Source organism: Coenobita brevimanus, chromosome 39 (genome assembly GCF_032717465.1).
Source record: "Coenobita brevimanus isolate Jiangsu-jjx chromosome 39, ASM3271746v2, whole genome shotgun sequence".
Lineage (NCBI taxonomy): Eukaryota > Metazoa > Arthropoda > Malacostraca > Decapoda > Coenobitidae > Coenobita > Coenobita brevimanus.
This window is the reverse complement of record NC_136992.1, coordinates 1,191,346-1,211,689: the sequence shown is the minus strand read 5'-3', so window position 1 is coordinate 1,211,689 and position 20,344 is coordinate 1,191,346. Positions and strand designations below refer to the sequence as shown.

General features: G+C 42.5%; 1 protein-coding gene across 6 annotated transcripts in view; it reads right to left on the bottom strand.

Annotated features, from left to right (window-relative positions):
* The window catches only part of bt (projectin protein bent), a 269,793-nt gene that overhangs the window by 2,127 nt on the left and 247,322 nt on the right, over positions 1-20,344 (bottom strand). For all 6 annotated transcript variants that reach the window (XM_080270134.1, XM_080270136.1, XM_080270137.1 and 3 more), the window contains 9 exons: positions 14,011-14,371; positions 12,945-13,171; positions 12,211-12,501; positions 11,432-11,803; positions 9,423-9,479; positions 3,092-3,195; positions 2,483-2,648; positions 1,311-1,937; positions 222-563 (listed from right to left, as the gene is read on the bottom strand). In XM_080270134.1, coding sequence (XP_080126260.1) covers positions 247-563; positions 1,311-1,937; positions 2,483-2,648; positions 3,092-3,195; positions 9,423-9,479; positions 11,432-11,803; positions 12,211-12,501; positions 12,945-13,171; positions 14,011-14,371 — 2,522 coding nt within the window. In that variant the 3' untranslated portion in view covers positions 222-246. The remainder of the gene's footprint in view (positions 1-221; positions 564-1,310; positions 1,938-2,482; positions 2,649-3,091; positions 3,196-9,422; positions 9,480-11,431; positions 11,804-12,210; positions 12,502-12,944; positions 13,172-14,010; positions 14,372-20,344) is intronic.

The following is a 20,344-nucleotide window of genomic DNA, read 5'->3' as shown; positions in this document are numbered from 1 at the left end:
TGGAGCAGCTGCGGTGTCCACCCAGGAACCAAACCTCCTATTTCCCTGCACTTTTCCATGGGGAAGGACGACCCTGGTCTGACTCTGGTGAGGTGCTGTCTACCACAAGGGGCAGCCCCACATAAGCAGTTGCTTACCTGTGGTCGACTGGTCCACTCGGCTAGACAGACCAAGGCTAAGTATCACCACCAACAACAATGGGGTCTGTACTATTCACTCACCGGTGCCTCGGGGTGCGTGGTGGGCTCACAGCTCTTCAGCGGAGTGGACGTTGAGCGAGAAGGCGGCAGTGACATCTCCCTTCTTAGTGGTGGCCTTCACCACGTACTGGCCCACGTCTGTCGGCAGGCAGTTGGGGATCTCGTACGAGAACTCCTTCTTGCCCTCCTGTTGGAACTTGAAACGCGGGGAGGTCTCGTCCACTGGCTTGCCGTCCTTGAGCCACGACACCTTCAGAGGCTCCTTGTCGAACTTGACGGGGAAGCTGGCCGCCTTGCCCTCCATCACCGTCTGGGACTTGGGGAACTTCTTGAACGCAATGGATTTCTTCTCTTCACCGGGTACTGGAGGGGGAGAGTATTGCCTGACGTTAGGTAATGGTACACAATAAATAAATAAATATATAAATAAATAATAAGATATAAATAAATCATAGTTATATGTGTGCTGACTTCTATGTATGTATCTGGTTGATGTCAGGCAATGGTATACAGTACGTTAAAATAAATCATCATCTCTGTATCTTCTGTATCATCGTTATGTATCTTGATTTTTATATCTGTATCAGTCCATATCTACCATAACTGTTCAAGGGGAAGAAATGTACTAATACAGTAAATGGAAATCGGGATGACACTGGTGTATCTTCAAAATCAGCACATCAATAGGTTTGCATAATTCTTCTAATGTTATGCGATTTTACTTTAGTGTCGCGAATTAAAAAAAACATAATTTCACACACATATTTGTAGCATATATACTATGATGAGACAACAATTTTGGAATAATTTGCTTTTATACATAAAGAGGAGCCACGTCGGGCCTAAAATGTTATATCCTCAGGACAAACACAATTTCAGTACGTGACTTCCAAGCTGTCGTTACCCTCAAGTTTGACAGACGTGAACCTAAACATTTTTTTCCCATTATTTCTCGATATTTGTATTTTCATTAATTACATTTAAGGCTGACCGGCCCCAGAATCGAACTCCGGGTAACTACACATGACCTAGGCCCCTTACTTAATTCCTTCAGTCCAAGAACGAATTCGGACACATACGGGAAAAATGAAAAGGAAAAATGGCATTTACCTAATACATTGAGGGTGCAGGTGCTGAAGGATTCACCGATGTCATTGAAGGCCTCGCACGTGTAGGTACCGGCATCCTCTGGGAACACCTCGGCAATCTTGAGCAGGTAAGTGTCTCCCTCCGTCACGTATTGGAAGTCCTTGGAAGGCTTGATCTCCTTCTCGTTGTGCAGCCACACCACATCGAACTTGGACGCTCCGCCAATCTTGCAGGAGAGCGTGTGTGGCGTTCCATCGGGTACATCTGTAGACTTGAGATGGTCAGCGACTCTGGGTATCTTGTCGCCTCGTCCAGCCTTGCCATTGATCTGCTGTTCCATCGGCGTGACTTTGAGCTTACACTTAGTCTCCGCGGTGCCCAGGGAGTTGGTGGCTTTACACAGGTACACACCCTCGTCCTCTGGGAACACTTCATTGATGGTGAGCGAAGCCAGGCCTTGTCGGTACTTGAGGTCTATGATGTCGGACGAGCTCAGAGCCTCACCGTTTTTGGTCCAGGACACTTGAGGTTCAGGATCGCCCTTCACTGTGCACTTGAGGGTCAGCATCTCACCGTCCTTGATAGACAGGGATGGGGGCAGCTCGCCGGAGAAGCCAGGGGGACCCATCAGGGAGTCATCTGGTGGCACTGAGGGACGACAAGAGATTAGTGAAAGAGAAAATCATCACCATCATTATCTTTACCCTTATTCCTCTTTACACTTATTCCCACCTATGACTTGCGCTTGTTGCCTGCTAATAACAATAAAGGCAATGATGCTAATTTTACTACTAAGAAAAATAACACGAGTAACAATAAGAAATAAAATAGAACTGATCATTCCTCCGACAAAATCTAAATTGCTTATGCTCGAGTTTCTTAATTGCACAGTGTGACCTGGAAGAGGTACCATCGGAGTTTTGTCACTTGCATTATAATCTGAGTTGTGTGATAATGATGACAAACAGTATCACTAACAATAAGACCGAAACTAACAACAATGCCACCAACGAAAATCTTTAAATTCCTTACACACGAGCTCCTTACTTGTAGACGAGCTAGAAGATATGCGCCTGGGGTTTTGCCACTTTCTGTACGGCTTGAGATGAGGGATAAAGATAATAATACCAACAATTGCAATTAAAAAACTGGCACCACCGTTAATAACAAAAAATCTATGGAAAATAACTTACGCTCGAGCTCCTTAGTTGCGGAACGTGACCTGGAGGTGGCGCCCGTGGAGTCTTGCCGCTTGCCGTAGGGTTTGAGTTGTCTCTTACCGCTGTCAGTCTTGTCGGCTTTGGTGTCGACCTTGGGGGTGGGCTCGGCTTTGGGGGCGGGGCGGCTGTCCTGGCCAGCCTGCAGCAGCAAAGAATGTGACACTTTGATTACATCTTTGAGGAGATAACAGGCCATACAATCACTGGCGTATCCAGGGCTAAAGGAGGGAGGGGTCCACCAGGCCCAGTGCGTTGTGAGGGAAGGGAGAGGAACCCTCTGACTTACTTATATTGCAGATGACTGTATGGATAGAGGCAGACGCTGTTTTACGTTTAAAAATATCTTCACTATCAAAGAAATTAAAAAAGAATATATGTAATTAACTGAATCGTTGAGGACACTGAAGGCAAAACTTAAAAATGAGGATAAAGAGAATAAATAAATAAATAAATAATTATATATATATATATATATATATATATATATATATATATAATTATATATATATATATATATATATATATATTAACAGAGAGAGAGAGAGAGAGAGAGAGAGAGAGAGAGAGAGATCAAATTCCCACCTTCCTAGCTGGACTGAAGTAACTGGAACTGGAATCATCCAGTCTAATGGCTGGCGTGGGAGGTGGTGGCAGGTCCTTGATTGTGGTCTCAATATATCTTCGGTCTGCGGGTGTGGTGGGGGTGTGGCAGGTGTGGTGGGGTGTGGCAGGTGTGGAGGGTGTAGGTGTGTGGTGGTGGTGGCGGAGAAAAAGTGGTAATTGGTGTAAGTATGATGGGAGATGGAAGGTGGGTGTGGTAGGTGTGGTGGTGAGTGTGGTCGGTGTGGTGGTGGTGGTGTAGAGGTGTGGTGGTAGTTAGAAGGAGTAAGTGTGGTGGTGAGTGTGGTAGGTGCGGTGGATGGTAGGTGTGGCAGAGGTGTGTGTGGTGTGGAAATGTGGTGTGTTGTGTGTGGCGCAGTGTGGGGTGTGGTAGTGTGGTGTGGTTGTGTGAGTTGTGGTTGTGTGGTGTGGATGTGTGAGTTGTGGTGGTGTGGTGTGGTTGTATGAGGCGTGACAGTGTAGTGGTAGTGTGAGGTGTGGCAGTGTGTGGTGTGGTAGTGTGAGGTGTGGTAGTGTGAAGTGTGGTAGTGTGGGGGTGTAGTTGTGTGAGGGTGAATGAAAACGACGTCGACGATGTGAGAGGATTGGGTGAGGTGGGGGGGGGGGAAGAAAAACGCTATTAGACACACAAACACATAATATTGTCTTGATCCTAATACTTATGACATCTTTCTGAACATTTAATACCAAAGCTAATATCATGAACTCAAAGATATGATATAATTTTGACAATACATGGATTAAAATTACACTGGACCCAAGGAATATATATTTTATTTTTTATAATGATGAAAATATATATTAAGAAATTATGTTTTACTAACCATGGTAAAAATAAAAAAGTACAAGTATAAGTAGACAGAAGTGAACTTTAACTATCATAAGGTATTGTATACTTAAAAATAAATTAAACTTTACTGACCATGATAATAAGAAAAATAGATTGAAAGGAAGCCTTACTGATCATGTCAGTACAAACGAAAGTAGGCTCAGACAGAAATACAAGCAATTTTTCAGTGATGTGGTCCATGCTGCACGGTGCAAGGCTCAGATGCCAAATAACACTGGTCGCAAAGTCTCATAGCCACAACAACGCATGGGGTCAGAGCCTAAAATTTTGGTGGGAAGCGTTTGTGTTAAGGTAGCGAAAGAGCGGTGCTGGATTTTGAGACCGACAGCCAGATATTAGAGACTGACAGCCGGATTCTAAAAACAGAGTGTAGGGAAGTGTATGTGCAAGCCTTCTGAAATATAGATGGGTTGATTTTTTGAGACTGGCAGCCGATTTTTAAAACAGAGTGTAGGAAAGTGTATGCACAAGCCTTCTGAAATTAATATGTGTTGATTTTTAGAGACTGACAGCCGAATTTTTAAAACAGAGAGTAGGAAAGTGTATGCCCAAGCCTTCTGAATTTTAGAGGTGTTGATTTTTAGAGACTGACAGCCGAATTTTTAAACCAGAGTGTGGGAATGTGTCGGTAAACCACTTGAAATATCTAGTTGTCAGTTGTGGAATTTGTGTGTAACTAGGCCTGACTCACTTAGATGCGGGCAGGTGCGGACGACAATGTGGGTTAGAGTGATGCAGAACTCCAGCCAGTGCAAGCATTTGGCGTGGACTCGATCTAAGGGATGAAGTAAAATATTCTCTGGGTTTGCCACCCTATTCGTAATCTCTGTTTAAAAAATACGGGTTTGCCATCCTATTTGCGATCTCCATTTGCAAGATACGGCTTAGGGAAAGATGTCTGATAGTCACTAAAGGCAGCACGATCAATGGCTATCTCGCTTCTTACGCCCACAAATGCACGGCACTAAAATTTGTGAGGCTGACCCCGACGCAGATCACACTGGTCATTTTCAGGGTGTGTGAGGTAGTGACATCAGGGCAGCCCTCCCGTGGCGCTACCAGCCGGGGAGGGAGGAGGGGGTGGGTGGTGAAACGGAAGCCAGATTCACGAACAGACGATAATTTCCCTGTCGTAACGAAGATTCTTTTATGCAGGAAGAACTAGGCACATAGGAGGGCTTTACGATCTCCCTTCCTTGTCCTTCCTGTTAAAGAAATCATAATTACGTTGGAGAAAATAGGTTTGTGAATCCAGGGTGGGAAGGTGAGGAGGGCCGTGTTTATGTTGGTGTGGGAGCTCTCGTGACCCCTTTTCCTCATCGATTTATTTTGCCTAGTACACCTTACTGTCCTCTGTTACTGATGCAATAAATTTCGATATGGAGAACAGAAAATAACATACAGAAGAATATTAAGGAGAAATAAGTAAAATAAATAGCTTAGGATGAGGTGCTACGGTAAGGGTGCCTTCTTAGCATTCTTTCCTTAACGACATATTTTCCATTGTACAGTAGGCCTTAATATTGTCGTTGTTTTATGATTGTTTAAAATAACCATGGTTTGCATCAGGAACAGACAACAGCTTATGGTGTTACGGGCATAATAAATCACTATGAAAGGATTGTTACGTACTCCCACACCAGCGAGAACACTGCTCTAGGCGTAAAAAAGCAGCTGATACAGTAACAAGCAACATAACATCGAAAAATTAAAAAAAAGTGAGAAGTAGGAATATATATTAATCCAGAAATTAAGCAACACAACATCGAAAAATTTAAAAAAGTGAGAGAAGTAGGAATATATATTAATCCTGAAACTAAGCAACACAAAATAGAAGCAACAGCGAGAGATTAAAGAAAACCAATGTCTTTTAAGAGTTACTTTCGTAGTACGTCAACTTTGTCAGCCAACCGACGTAAACAAAGAAGAACAGGCAAATAAATACCAACTTTTTAAAAAACATAGAAGTACTTTGACAACGATAAGCTTTGCGAAAATAATGATACGGTTAACTCCTTTCAGTGCGAAGATTTTTGTATTTAGTTTAATCCTGTTTACCTTCAGATTTTCAAAGAACACTTCAGGGAGACTCTTTGAGGGTATATGCTTTTGTGATTCCGTAACAGATTTCGTAACATTTCTTCCTTAGCTACATATTCTGCATATTACATCTCAGCATCTCTTTGTATGTCACTGATGCAAGATAAGTAATAACTGAAAACATTTACATAACATAACAGAAGAGACAAAGTGTAATATGCAAATTAAATCGCCAAGGAAGAAGTGTTGCGAATCTTCATGTTCCCTGATCCTTCCTTGACCATTTCACAGCCAAAGATTCTCCCTACCCTGTTTGCTTTCACTTGAGGGAACTGGGTCACTCTCACAGCTTGATTACTAAGTGGTGGAATGAGTCTCCTTCGCTGACAGTCAATTCAACCCTCCAAGCTGGGTACACCTGGCCATCACCTGAGCTACAGATCTTGGCCAGGTGTAATCATTTTCTTTTTTCGCATGGGGGAACTCCTGACCTAAATAATAATAATAATAGTAATCTCTGGGTGGCAAGAAGAAGCTAAATCAATAAATCGTCATAGTGAAGGAGTTAATTATGTCAAACAAAGTAAGGTAAGGCAAGCATGGGGAGGGAGGGATTGGGGGGAGAAGGGAGGGGAGGTGCTGGAGGCAGGTGGGAAAATATGGCGGCTCTCTGGCTCGTCTGCGCCACCGAAACGACAACTGAGGCTGTCACCGCTATAAATTTGACCCTCGCCAGCACAACACATGACACGTAAACACACACATGTCCAGTCGGTACCAGGAATCCCTTGAAAATCATGTACTGCAACTTTGAGCTTAGATTTTGAAATGACTAGAGCGTGTGGGAATTCCCGGCTTAGGTTTTGAAATGATGGAGAGTGTGATAATTCCTGTTGGCTTAGATTTTGAAATAACTACCGTAGAGAGTGTGGGAATTCCTCTTGGCTTAGATTCTGAAACAGCTAGAGAGTGTGGGAATTCCAGATGGATTAGATTTGATTAGATTTTATTAGATTTTCAAATGACGGAGCGTGTGGGAATTCCTGGCACCATGTCAGTCAGTAAACAACAACAGCATGCTGACATAATTTAGGCTGTCACTAAGTTTAGAAATCATTACCTTCACTCGACAGATTCTTTAGTAGGCGAGTCTGTTCGTCTGTTACCACATTACCTTGTTTATTTAGTGAGGGAAAAAAGAATTTCGAGTTATGGTCGTGCCAGACGTCATTTATATTTTTACTTGTGTCCATTCAGTGACGGTGGAGTGAGGGACTTGTGAAATAACTTAAAATTTAAAACTACTCGTGATTTTTCTTTGGGAGACTGCGAAGCATATCCTTCTTTTGCGATTTATTTTGCAAATTATACCTTATTACTGTTTTGTATGATACCTATTTATTTTTCACACGACACGAGGTTTCAAGGTGTGATATGCAAAATAAATCGCCTAGAAAGGAAGGTTACGAAATCACTCAAGCCAAAAATGATGTTCCAATAAATTTCCATATATACTTAAAAATGCTGCGCCCTCCCACCTCACCAAAAAGACACTCTTATGTCGGTAAAAATTATAGTATGGTTGTTTAAGTCATGACAAAAATCCATGAAAATAAAAAAATAATGTGCCAAAAATGTGCAAGGCGAAAAAAAAAAAAAAAACTGATATGTTAGGAGGTGGTTATGTGGAAAAAAAGACGGTATATATTGATGTGCTTACATTACAAAAAAAAGATTTGTAATTTTGTGCTTGTATGTAAACACAGGAATCAAAATTATCAGTCACTGGAGAAAGGAACCTGAAAACATGAAGGATGAGCCGTCAATATGTTTACAGTTGGTCTGGTTTATGAGTCAAGAGTCGAGTAAATTGATCTGTTAAGAGTCCAAGAGATTTATCTGTTAACTCGTGGTGTGTGTGTCGCCCATCTAGAAACACTGTGGCTGGATTCGCTAAATATTTCAAGATCAATTCCCACATCGTAACTAGGATCCGCTATTTTTTTTCTTTGAGGTACAAAAACGTGATAAGATTCATCAACATCCTATCCTTGTTCTTCGTTTTAAAAGCAAATCTTAGTTTCGGTTACTTAGATTTGCTTTTTGAGGGATAAACAGAGGACAGGAAGCTATAGAAAGAATTAGGGATATAGGATATTTCTGCACTGGCTTTTCCTTGTCTGTCCTAGAGAAACAAAATTTAGTTACGACTGGAAATTGATCTGAAGTGTTTTTGGAATCTCAGCCGTGGACAACCTCGCCAGGGGGTCTTCATGTGATGGTTCTGGCGGGCACACACACACGTCTCCGCAGTCAGGCAAGCGGCATCATCAGCGACTCTCAAGCACAGACGATGGACATAACTGATCCATTGATGCCACGTGGATCAACAAACCATTCACCTGATGCTACCTGGATCCACAAACCAATCAGCTGTTGGTACGTGGATCAGTAGAAGTCAGTTGATGTCACATGGATCCACAAACCATTAAGCTGTTGACATGTGGATCAACAAAAGTCATCTGATACCACGTGGCTCAACAAACCAATCAGCTGATGCCACGTCCTTAACTGATGCTGACCACGTGTACCAACAAAAGAGGTGACACGTGTATCAACAAAAGTCAGCTGATGGCACGTGGTCAGCTGATGCTACACGTATCAACAAGAACACGTCAGCTGATGCCACGCGGAGAAGCAAACCAAATCAGCTGATCTAAGATTTATAAACAAGTGACCATATGATTTTTTTCCCCACTAGATCACTAAGGTGTTGGGAAAAAAAATCACACGGTGCTCTGTTTATGAATAATTGGTCAGGTGATGGATGAATGAAGAGAGGCTCGTGTTCTAGTCACCTTAGGGGGCTCTTGGCACTTCTTCCTTACTAGCATGTTCCCTGCATATGGCATGTTAATATTCCTTTTATATCTGCCTACATTAAGAAGATATCGAAAAGGAGGATGCCGAATAAGGTAATATCCAGGTGCACTTAAGCCAATGTGTCTGGTTCATAATGACAAGTAGATAAAATGGTTAGGAGGGCAGGCGAGGGATCATTATTTCTTTACTATTTCGGAACACACAAAACCAATTCTCAGAGACGGGAAAAAAGTGACAGGGTTTTTTGAAGATGGGCTCCATGTAATTTGAATGATTAGTGAAATACAACTTAGGGTCTTCCTGTTTTTCCACTCCCGTAATATGCAAAATAGCTAGCAAAGAAAGACGTGTTATCAAGTCCCCTAGATTGACGAGAACACAGCCACGTGACTCAAGAAGCGTTAGAAGTGCACGCGATATGGGAGGCAGTGTAGGGGTAGGGCGGCGAGCACAACCACTGCTGTTAATGAAGTGGTTATATCGCTGCCTCCACTACGCCATGCTGTTCGCCGAGTTTACCTGTGAATTTGAGATTACGCATCAGAGTCTCCTGTTCATCTGTGCGATCTCCTGTGCCTTTAGGGGAAATTACAAGCCATTTTACTCTCACGTATATACAGAGAAAAGATGGTGGTTGAAGGAGAAGCGAAAGAGCGGCTGGTTAAAAAGTGAAGAACAAGCTTAGAGACATAAACTGCAGGAGATACGAGTAAGCTGTATACTTTGTTACCACAGAAGTATACTACAAGAAGCAGAGGTAGACTACATAACATTGCAGGCGTTCCATTCATAATACGATATGACATGTAGAGGTGTGTGGAGTGAGGGTGGGTGGACGTGGATTGGACAGAGAACATGGGCCGTAAGTATAACGTAAGCTTAATCAGTGTGTATGAACTTGGACACTTTTATAACGTAAGCTTAATTTGTGTATAGGATAACTTAATTACACTAAAATTTACTTATTCACTTACAAAGCACTTTACTGACAATCACGAGTTTGCATTTTTACATTATCTGTAAAGTTTAATCTGTTTATAGGGTAACTATTCATGTTTCTATGTTCATTCACTCAGCTTAACACACACACACACACACACACACACACACACACACACACACACACACACACACACACACACACACACACACACAGTCTTCACTGCCAATCCAGAGTCATTATTAACGCAAAAAATAGGACGAAACAAAATTATTTATGATTAACTACTGTGCAGACTTCATTATCGTTTAAACTGAATCTAATCCTTTTTAATACGGCCCTTGATCCTCCACTACCACATCACACCACACCACACCACACCACACCACCACATACACATATACACGTAGGCCCATATCCCAGGTAGCATAGGAGGCTGCGTAGGACCTCTTTCTTAGCGGTTTATGCGGATATTACACCTGGATATTCTCCTTTATGCTATTTATATTCATATCGACGTATACCCACAGCATAAAAGAGGATACTGAGGTGTAATGTCGAATAAATCGCTATGGAAGAGGTGTTACATCTCCAAAGCCACTCAGAATACGAGGCAAACCATGGAGCTGAAACAGACAGCGATGAGCTAAGCTAGGTGAAAGATGAGGAGCTGACTCACTGGCCTGACTCCACTTAGCTACTGAAGGGTGTAAGTGTAGGCAAAGTGTACCAGAACTAGTGTGTACTATTTGCTATACTCTCTTCACCCTATCTTGACCCAGAGTTGCGTCCTTATCCGGCATATTTCACGTAGCTCAGTGTCGGAAAAAGACTGTGCTACTGCTCTGCGTTATTTCAACAACACTTCTTTGTGACTAGCATTAAATTCTGGTGTTAATTTAGAGATATCACTCAGCATTCAAGATGGGGAGATGGCAAATTTAGGCCGAGCTGGAGTAAAAAAAGAGTATAGCTGGTGGAAAATAATGTATGGAAAAGTATGTGCTAACTCTTCTCTTCTCATGATCAATAGCGAGATGTATTAATGTGCTGCATAATACTGTATATTTAGCAGAAGAAAGGTGATATTCTGAAAAGCAAAGATCTTTAGCATTATAAATATATCAACATTTACTTATAACGTGTATTGTGCATTACTACAAATTATAAAGTATACGATGATAGTTCACGGCAAAAAAAAAAAAAGAAAAAAAAAAAAAGACTGAAGGTGGAGAGGCCCAGAGGCAGACCATTCCTAAGACCTGCATTTTCTTCGGTCAAAAAGAGTCCCAAACACCTTTTTCTTGGCGATTTATTCTTGCTTATTTCAGTTTATTATTCTCTTGGATGCTATTTATAACTTTTTCATATTGATATACTTGCATAAATAATATCCAAGAGAATAACAACATGTCACTTGCAGAAATAAATTGCTAAGAAAGAGGGAGCGCAGGGAGATGATGAGGTGGAGAGTGGAGGTGGGAGGAAGTGTGGTGGAAGGAGGAGGTGGTAGGTGGAGAGGGGAGATGGGAGGTGGTGAGGTGTGAGATGAGAGGTGTCGAGGGGGTGGACGGGGTTTAAGACTTACCTTCAACAATAACAACACAGGTAGTCTCGTCCTGACCCAGGGGATTGGTCGCCACGCACTTGTACTTGCCAGAGTCCTCAGGCTTGCAGTTAACGATTTCAATAGTGACCACACCGTCGCCTTGGCTCATGGAATAATCGAACTTCGACAGCTCCTTGTTGCCCTTAAACCATTTGACAGAGGGTGTGGGCTTGCCGGACAAACAGCAGAGCAGTTTGCAGGTCTGGTGGCACTGGATCACACGAGGACGCAGAAGGAAGGTGAAGCTCGGTGCGCCCTCGCTCTCCTCCTGCCAGAGCTTGTAGGCCAGTGGTTGCCGGCGACGCACGATCTGTTCCTGTGGCTTGTATGCTGGCAGTTCCGGTGGCAGAGCTGTCAGGGCAACACAATGATCAATAAGGCTGCGGAAGTATGCAACAGGAGAAAATAACAACACCTGTTTGGTGGACGCGAGTGTCTTTGTGAACTCTGTTTGTATTCAGAGTATGAATATCATTTAAAGATTTACATTAAAACCAAGAGCCGGACTAGAAAATATTAGAGTCATAAAGTCAATATAATTGAGAAGCATTGTTATAAAGGAATGCTTTACGTCTCGAATACCAAGTGAACTGGTCTTGACAATCACTGGGGAGGGAGCTTTTCAATCCTTACAAAATTGAGGTTTTGGGAAGACGAGAAACTAATGTGAGGCGACAAGAGGGTGAGGGTGAGATGGAGGGTAATGTAAGGGGAAAGGGCAGGGGAGTAGGGAGGGGTGGAGGGGAGGAAATACTCACGTTGCACGTTGAGGAAGACAGGTTCCTCCCTAGCGCCATAGTGGTTCTCTGCCCTGATGATGTACTCGCCACGGTCGTCCAGCTTGACTCTGTTGATGACGAAGGAGTAGTCTTCACCGGAGTAGCGCTTCATGTACTTGACGGACTGCCTCAGCTCCATGTTGTTGTGGAACCAGCACACCGTTGGCGCCGCGACAGCTACGATGCGACACGTAAACTTGACGCTCTGGCCCTCGTACGTGAAGGCGTTCTGAGGTCTGATCACGAACCGCGGCGCGCACTGTCGGCGGTCTGAGGGAAGAGGGGGAAAATGTCCACATATTTCCAGCCATTCCTAAAGTTTTGTTTATCTAGCATCAGAATACTCGAGGTGGGCACTAGATCCCTGGAGGGCAGGATTCCCTCATATGAAATAAATAGTTTGGCTGTATCCAGAATAAATTGGTGTTTAAGCGGGATCCTGCCACCTACAGGAGTAATTCTTAAATTACCACGGAATGAACACAGTAATTATCATTTAATTATATGCAGGGAGAAAAATTAATATGGCGGGATACTCTGACCTCTATTGAAGACAAATGAAGTTGACAATTGCTACTTCTCCAGGAACTCCCACTACAGCCTCTACTAGTAGCGCTATTATTACTACTACTACTGCCGGTGGAGCACGAGCGTCACCGACCAACACTACTACTAATACTGATTCTAGTCTTACAAAAACCAAAGTAACTAACCAAAGTGCGTGTCGTGTATCCTGTACTTATCGAGGTGCAGCTTCCTAAGAGAGGAGTACTCAGCCAGGCGACCGATGGGCAGCAAGAACTTCTCCCACTCCTTGTACTTGGCCCTGATCTTGTCGCGGATGGGAATGTAACGCATCATGTCGATTGGTTCCAGGCGAGGAGAGTAGTCGCCTCTCAGCCACGCGTGCATCAGACATTCGTGGGCGGTCATGCGCTTCCTGTAGGAGAGTAAAACGTACACATTTCGATCTCTTTTTGTTTTTACAGAATACAATTGTTTAGAGTCACTGCTCATCGTCTCGTTGTATATCGTTACTAAGAGAGTTATTATAAATGTCTCCAACGGTCTTATGTAGTGTACTGTACTCCATAATCCAAATAAATAATATAGAATCAATATTTACTGTGAGATACTGTGCAATATCGTGCAATTTATAACAGGTGAAATTATTATCAGAAAGTGTGATAAGAAGCAATATTCCCTGTTCTTGGTGAGATAAGAAAAGAAAGCCTGATAACGAAAGGAACATTTTAATCAAGGCAATCCCATATATTCCCGTTCAAGAAGTAGGGGCCCGAGGCTAGGTTTTCGTAGTTTATTAGAGTTGATAGCGTTAAAAAATAATGGGATAAATAAATCACTTCTCACTCCATGTTTCTGATAAGGTAAGAAAAGTTACACTGAAATCGAATAGAAAAACAAAAAAAGAAGCATGGAGAATCATACTTAAGGCACTGAGGCTAGTTAGTGTTGCCATTTTAGTGCTTTTTTTGATCTAGGAATATTAACCTCAATTTAGCGGCATTTTCTAACGCTTAATGGCAAACGTAAGCGATATTCTAGTGATTATGGGCTCATTTCCAGCGATTTTCAGGAGATTTTTGTATTTGGTGTCATTCTAGCGGTTTTCAGGAGATTTTAGTATTTTGTGTCACTTTAGCGTTTTCTGAGGGCAAGTTTAGCGACACTTTTGACTTTAGATTTGACAACACTATCCTTATTTCAGTACATTTAATTTTGTTTGAATATAATGGGGCGAAAAATAACGGTACTCACTCCTTGTTCTTGATGAGCAGACGACGGATGAAGTCCTTAGCCTCATTGGACACGTTCTTGAAGGCCTCCTCGTCGAAGTCCCAGTCACAAGCCTTCACGTTCTTCAGGGTCTCGATGTCGTTCTCTCCGGCGAATGGTGAGAGCCCGCTGAGGAGAACGTACGCTAGGACGCCGACGGCCCACATGTCGGTGTAGAAGCCAACAGGTTCACGTTCCACGATCTCTGGCGCCGCGAATTCAGCCGTTCCCGTGGAGATCTTGACCACCTCGTTGGGATCCAGTTTGGTAGCCAGGCCGAAGTCGATGAGCTTGACGTTAGTGGAGGTCTTGGTCTGGCACATGATATTCTCTGGTTTGACGTCTGTAAGGGAGACACAGCACATACCCCGTCAGTCACTCCACATGCTAGGGAGTCCTCTTTGCCTTAATATCTACGTCCCTGCCTTCCACTCTCATCAACCCTCCTGCCTTTCACTCTCATCAACCCTCCTGCCTTCCACTCTCATCTACCTTCCTGCCTTCCATTCTCATCTATCCTCCTGCCTTCCACTCTCATCTACCCTCCTGCCTTCCACTCTCATCTACCCTCCTGCCTTCCACTCTCATCTACCCTCCTGCCTTCCATTCTCATCTACCCCCCGCCTTCCATTCTCATCTACCCCCACTGCCTTTCAGTCTCATCTACCCCCTGCCTTCCACTCTGTCTAGTCATCTACCTTCCTGCCTCGCCTCCCAAGCTGCCTAAATCCTTGTCATCTATATCCTAAGCATTCTACATTCCCGTCTATTAACCTCCTAAGCTACCTAAATTCCTGTTTCTTAACCTCAGCTGCTTAATCCCTGTCTCAGTACCCAAATCCACTTCTCTTAATCTCCTCAACTGCCTAAATCCCTGTCTCCTCAGCTCCCTAACTCCCTGTCTCTCCGTCAATCCTACCTACACCAATTCTTCCTCAGTCGGTGCAGCTACCTTACCTACTGTCCCTTCTACCACCTACCCATCTACCTAATCCCCTGTCCTGCCATAAATCCTGCTTCACTGCCTACCCAGCCTCATCACCTAACATACCAAACTACCTACCCTGCCTACCCTTCTATTCTACTTCACTGCCTGCCCTGCCTACCCTACTCCAACCTCCTACCTCCCTCACCATCTACCCTGCTTTACCACCTACCATTCCTACCCCCTGCCTCACCACTCACCCTGCCTACCTCCCTGCCTCACCACTCGCCCTGCCTACCACCTCCCTGCCTTACCACCTACTTTTCCTACCCCCTGCCTCACACCTACCTGCCTACCCACCTACCCTCACGCTAACAAACGTTATTTATTATTATTATTTTCTTTAACGTTACCTATTCGACTCTTGGCATAACCTAGACAGTGCATTCCCTTAGTCCCAGCAACCCATTCACGCGCTACAGATGGCCCCACACACCTTCCCCTGCCCTCCTGCCTGTAACTATCATCCACAATAATCCATGAACCTTAACTACTACTACAAACAATTAAACCTACATCTTCTAATGATAATATAAATAATGTAACTCTTTTATTACTGAACAAGGGGAAAAATATAATGAAAATATATACGTAATCATAACCATAGGATTGAATTATACTTTTGAAGAATATTTTAAAAGCGTATAACGATCATATATATTTTTTTCTCTCACTATTTTATCAACATCATCCCGCGAGTGGCTTTTATATTTTTGCTAACTCCAGACGATTCTTTTCACCCAAGGAAGGATTTGTAATGATGAGAGGGGTTAATGAAGCTTTACCTAACCCCTCCAAGTAGAAAAGTCTCCCTTAGGCTGAATAAAATCGTCTGGAGATAACAGGAATACATTAAATTTACGCCATAGTCCTGTTTTATAAAAAAATAGTATCAGTTAACCCTTTCCTTCCAACGACGTCTTGTTTTTATCATATTCTTGCACCTCTGGACGGATTTATTCAGTTTGCAAAAAATCGCTCTCGTGTTGAGGGGATTACTGAAGGCTAGAGGGAGAGAGACGTGACTGAGGGCGGTCTGGGTTGAGAGGGAGGGCAGACTGACATCAGAGGAGATAGTGACGTGAAGGAGATTTGTTTGTGGCCACCCCTTCCGAGACTCAGGCGTCTGGATATTGGCAGATAAATAAACAGACTGATACATGAAACCCCATCATAAAAAAAGAAAGAAAAAAAAAGACTCTAAGCTGAAAAAACTGTCTGTGGAAAGCAAGACCAAAAGATATAATCGAAAGGAAAAAGTTAAATTTTCCAAGTCATTAACTATCTATTATTTATCTATTATTTAACCATCTTTATTTATTATTTAACCATCTGAACCCAATGATAACTTTTGCATTTTTTCTTCCTGACGATTACACTGAATTATCGAAAGACTCCTCGTTCTCAAGAAAAAGGTAACCCCTCTGCATCAGGTGTCACGTATGTACTGATTAATACCCTCTGCTTCAGGTCATGTGCGACTTAATGGCCTCTGCTTCAGGTGTCATATACAGCTTAATACTTCTCGTCTTCAGGTTATGTACTGCTTAATGCCCTCTGCTTCAGGTGTCATATACAGCTTAATACTTCTCGTCTTCAGGTTATGTACTGCTTAATGCTCTCTGCTTCAGGTGTCATATACTGCTTAATACTTCTCGTCTTCAGGTTATGTACTGCTTAATACCCTCTGCTTCAGGTCATGTGCTGCTTAATGCTCTCTGCTTCAGGTGTCATATACTGCTTAATGCTCTCTTCTTCAGGTGTCATATACTGCTTAATGGCCTCTTCTTCAGGTGTCATATACTGCTTAATGGCCTCTGCTTCAGGTGCCATATACTGCTTAATACCCTCTGCTTCAGGTGTCATATACTGCTTAATGGCCTCTGCTTCAGGTGTCATATACTGCTTAATGCCCTCTGCTTCAGGTGTCATATACTGCTTAATGGCCTCTGCTTCAGGTGTCATATACTGCTTAATGGCCTCTGCTTCAGGTGTCATATACTGCTTAATGCTCTCTGCTTCAGGTGTCATATACTGCTTAATGCCCTCTGCTTCAGGTGTCATATACTGCTTAATACTTCTCGTCTTCAGCTTATGTACTGCTTAATGCCCTCTGCTTCAGGTGTGATATACTGCTTAATGCCCTCTGCTTCAGGTGTGATATACTGCTTAATGCTCTCTGCTTCAGGTGTCATATACTGCTTAATGCCCTCTTCTTCAGGTGTCATATACTGCTTAATGGCCTCTGCTTCAGGTCATGTACTGCTTAATGCCCTCTTCTTCAGGTGATGCAAATATACTGCTTAACGAAAAATAAATTTGCCCTCTCCATTTTGAAAAGTCTCTAAGTTGAATAAAGCCGCCTGACTGAAGCAAGCATAAACCGGAAAAACAAGACATCATTGGACTGAAAGGATTAAAATTGGTCCTGCAAATCTGAAAAAAAAAAAAAAAAAATGCATACAATCACAACGCTTACTATGGATACTGTGATCAGGGTCTAGATTCACAAATTTGATGAAATATTCCCTGTTTTTTTATTTATTGATTGATCTTTTTAATGCAAGGAAGAAGGAACCTAAGGCCAAGGGTGTATTCTAGGTGGCACAGGACATTTCGTATCACCTCTTCCTCAGTGATTTTTTTTTTATTATCATATTTTTATCCTAACATACTTTTTAACACGTTACATATTTTTACCCTGTTGCACATTACTGAGGCACACTATACTGATCCTAAAAACACATAAATAACATAAGGGAGAATATGAAGGTGTCACAGGCATAATAAATCACTAAAAGAAGGTGTTGCGAAGCCTACAAAGCCACTCAGAATACGACTCCAAGGTCGATTTTCGGATATGCAAAAGAAATTGCTAAGGCAGAGTGCCAGAAAGCCTCCTAAGTTCACGAAGAATACGTCCCATAAGGTCGTGAAAGTAAAAAAAAAACAAGAGAAATGATAAGTCTAAGTGATCTACCCAATTCTAAACAGCTTCGGTTTAGCTAAGTATCCAAAAGGCTTGTCATCTTGTCTCTGGGGAAAAATAAAATAAAGAAATAATAAGGAGGATTTCCATATCTCATCGAGGGGTGACCTTAACCTCTTTGGCCAGGGTGACATCTTTTGAAACTCTATTCCTGCCATCACTGAACGAGTCTATTCAGCTCAGGAAAAACGCTGACAGTGAAGGGGTTAATGAAGGTTTTATCTAACCCCTCCACTTCAACAGATCTTCCTTAAACTGACTATAATGGTCTGGTCATGTCACTAGCCTGGACAGACCTCTTGTGAAGGGGTTAATGAAGGGCTGTATTTAACTTCTCTGATTTCACAGGTCTTCCCTAAATAAGTACAAATCTCTGATGGTAAAAGGAACAAATAGAAAAAAAGCATCTTAATTAAAAAAACCTAATGCACTGTTTTTCTTGTTATCTCTTCAAAATCTTATCCACCTTAGGAGAGGCTAGATATGGCCTAACCCCTTCAATACGAGAGGCCTTTCCTAACTTGAATACTATCGTCTAGTAGTATCAGTAAAAGTAGGTCACCGGCTGCAAGAGGTTAACACAGGAGGACAAATGAGAGGGAGGGGAGAGGGACATGGAAACAGAAGGGATGGGGCTGCATATTATCCACTGGGTCTAAAAACTTCTTAACGCATCTTCCTCAACGAAGTATTCTTGCACACTAAACCTTCAAATAATTATGTTCGCGATTACTGATACCAAAAAAATAATATTACAAATGAATACACAGGTGTAATATACAAAATAAATCACTGAGGAAGAGGTGTTATGACGTCTCCTTATGTCAACGCGAATGACTCAAATCTAAGAGTAAACTGTGTTAGAGTTATGCTAATCTGCTGTTGAAAATCCTGGCCACAAAAGCTCTCCCTGTTCTTGCAGTCCCCCAAATGATTTTTTTGTATGACTCTGTAGGGAATTAGTGAAGTGTTGGAGAAGGGAGGAGGAGAAATAGAGGTAGAGGGAGTCTGTTTTGGCCGCGTTCTTGTTCCTTCGGGTGACAGAGCAGCACCTTCTCCCGATTAGAATTTTTCTGTTTGTCACTTTGAATACTCTTGTTTTTCCCTTGTGAATGAAATATATAAAAAAAATAGTATAAATAAGAAACATGAGACTAATATGGTGTAATATGTAAAGTAAGTCGCTAAGGAAGAGGTGCTACCAAGCGTCCAAACTAACGAGAATGCATCCTTTTTGTGAGAGTGAAGATAAGTGTTGGGTTCTGAGGTTGCATTCTCGGTGGAAAGTGAAGTGCAAGCGTAGGCAAAGGGGCGTCACATTCACCGTCTAGCTTGGGGTATTCCGTGGCTATGTGCTGCGTCCAGGATAAAGAGAAAGTGTTTGTTGTGTAGTACGTTGGAACTGTTGGTGGAAATGGAGACACGTGTGGAAAAGGGGCATCACATTGTTAATAGTTAGCTTCATGTTTTGCAGCTCTACTCCTTCAAGTTACTCTTTTGTTGTAAGTTATTATTATTATTATTATTTTTATTCGTGGTAAACACTTCCTCTCTCCTTGTACTGAGTTCCGTCTGGATAAAATCTTCAAAGAATTCGTAAGGTTCGACCCCTCTGTGCTTGTGACTAGCGTAAGGGGGAAATTTTTGACTGCGAATTTAGCTTGGCAAAAATTTACTTATTGTGATACCGCCTTTTTGAATTCTGGTAAGGAAGAGGGAATACAGAATGAGAAGTATCAGTTACACCTCCAGAGAACTGAAACCGGACCATCGAAACGGCCCGGGTTCGAATCCTGCGAGGTATAATCGAGATGTTTTAAAAATTATTGCCACGTAAGGCCTTAAAGGTTATCTGAGTGGACAGAATGGCTCCTCAGCACTTCTTCCTTGGCGATTTGGCTTGCATGTTATATTTTTATCATTACCAAAGAGTATCACCGCGTCATATGCAGAAATAAATAGATGAAGAAGTGCCACGGACAACAAGATTAAGTGCTGTATTTTAGGTGACAGAGGATGCTTCGTAACATCTCTTGCTTAGTGATTTACTCTGCATAGACAGTATTCTCATGTCTATTATTTTACATCGCATTAATATCGACAAAGAGCATTAGTAAGGTACAAGAGGATATTAAGTCATGGCAAGCAGAATAAATCGCTATGTAAGAGGTGCTCGGAAATCTTCAAAGTCACTTGGAATGTTCTACGTGTTACAAGGAGAGACTAGCGTATTTATTGTGCATTTCTTATTTGTATTGTTGGGAGTGTGATGGTGTGTACGTGTGTGTGTGTGAGAGAGATGGGGAGAGCGTGAGGGGCAAAGGGAAGGATTGGGAGGTGCT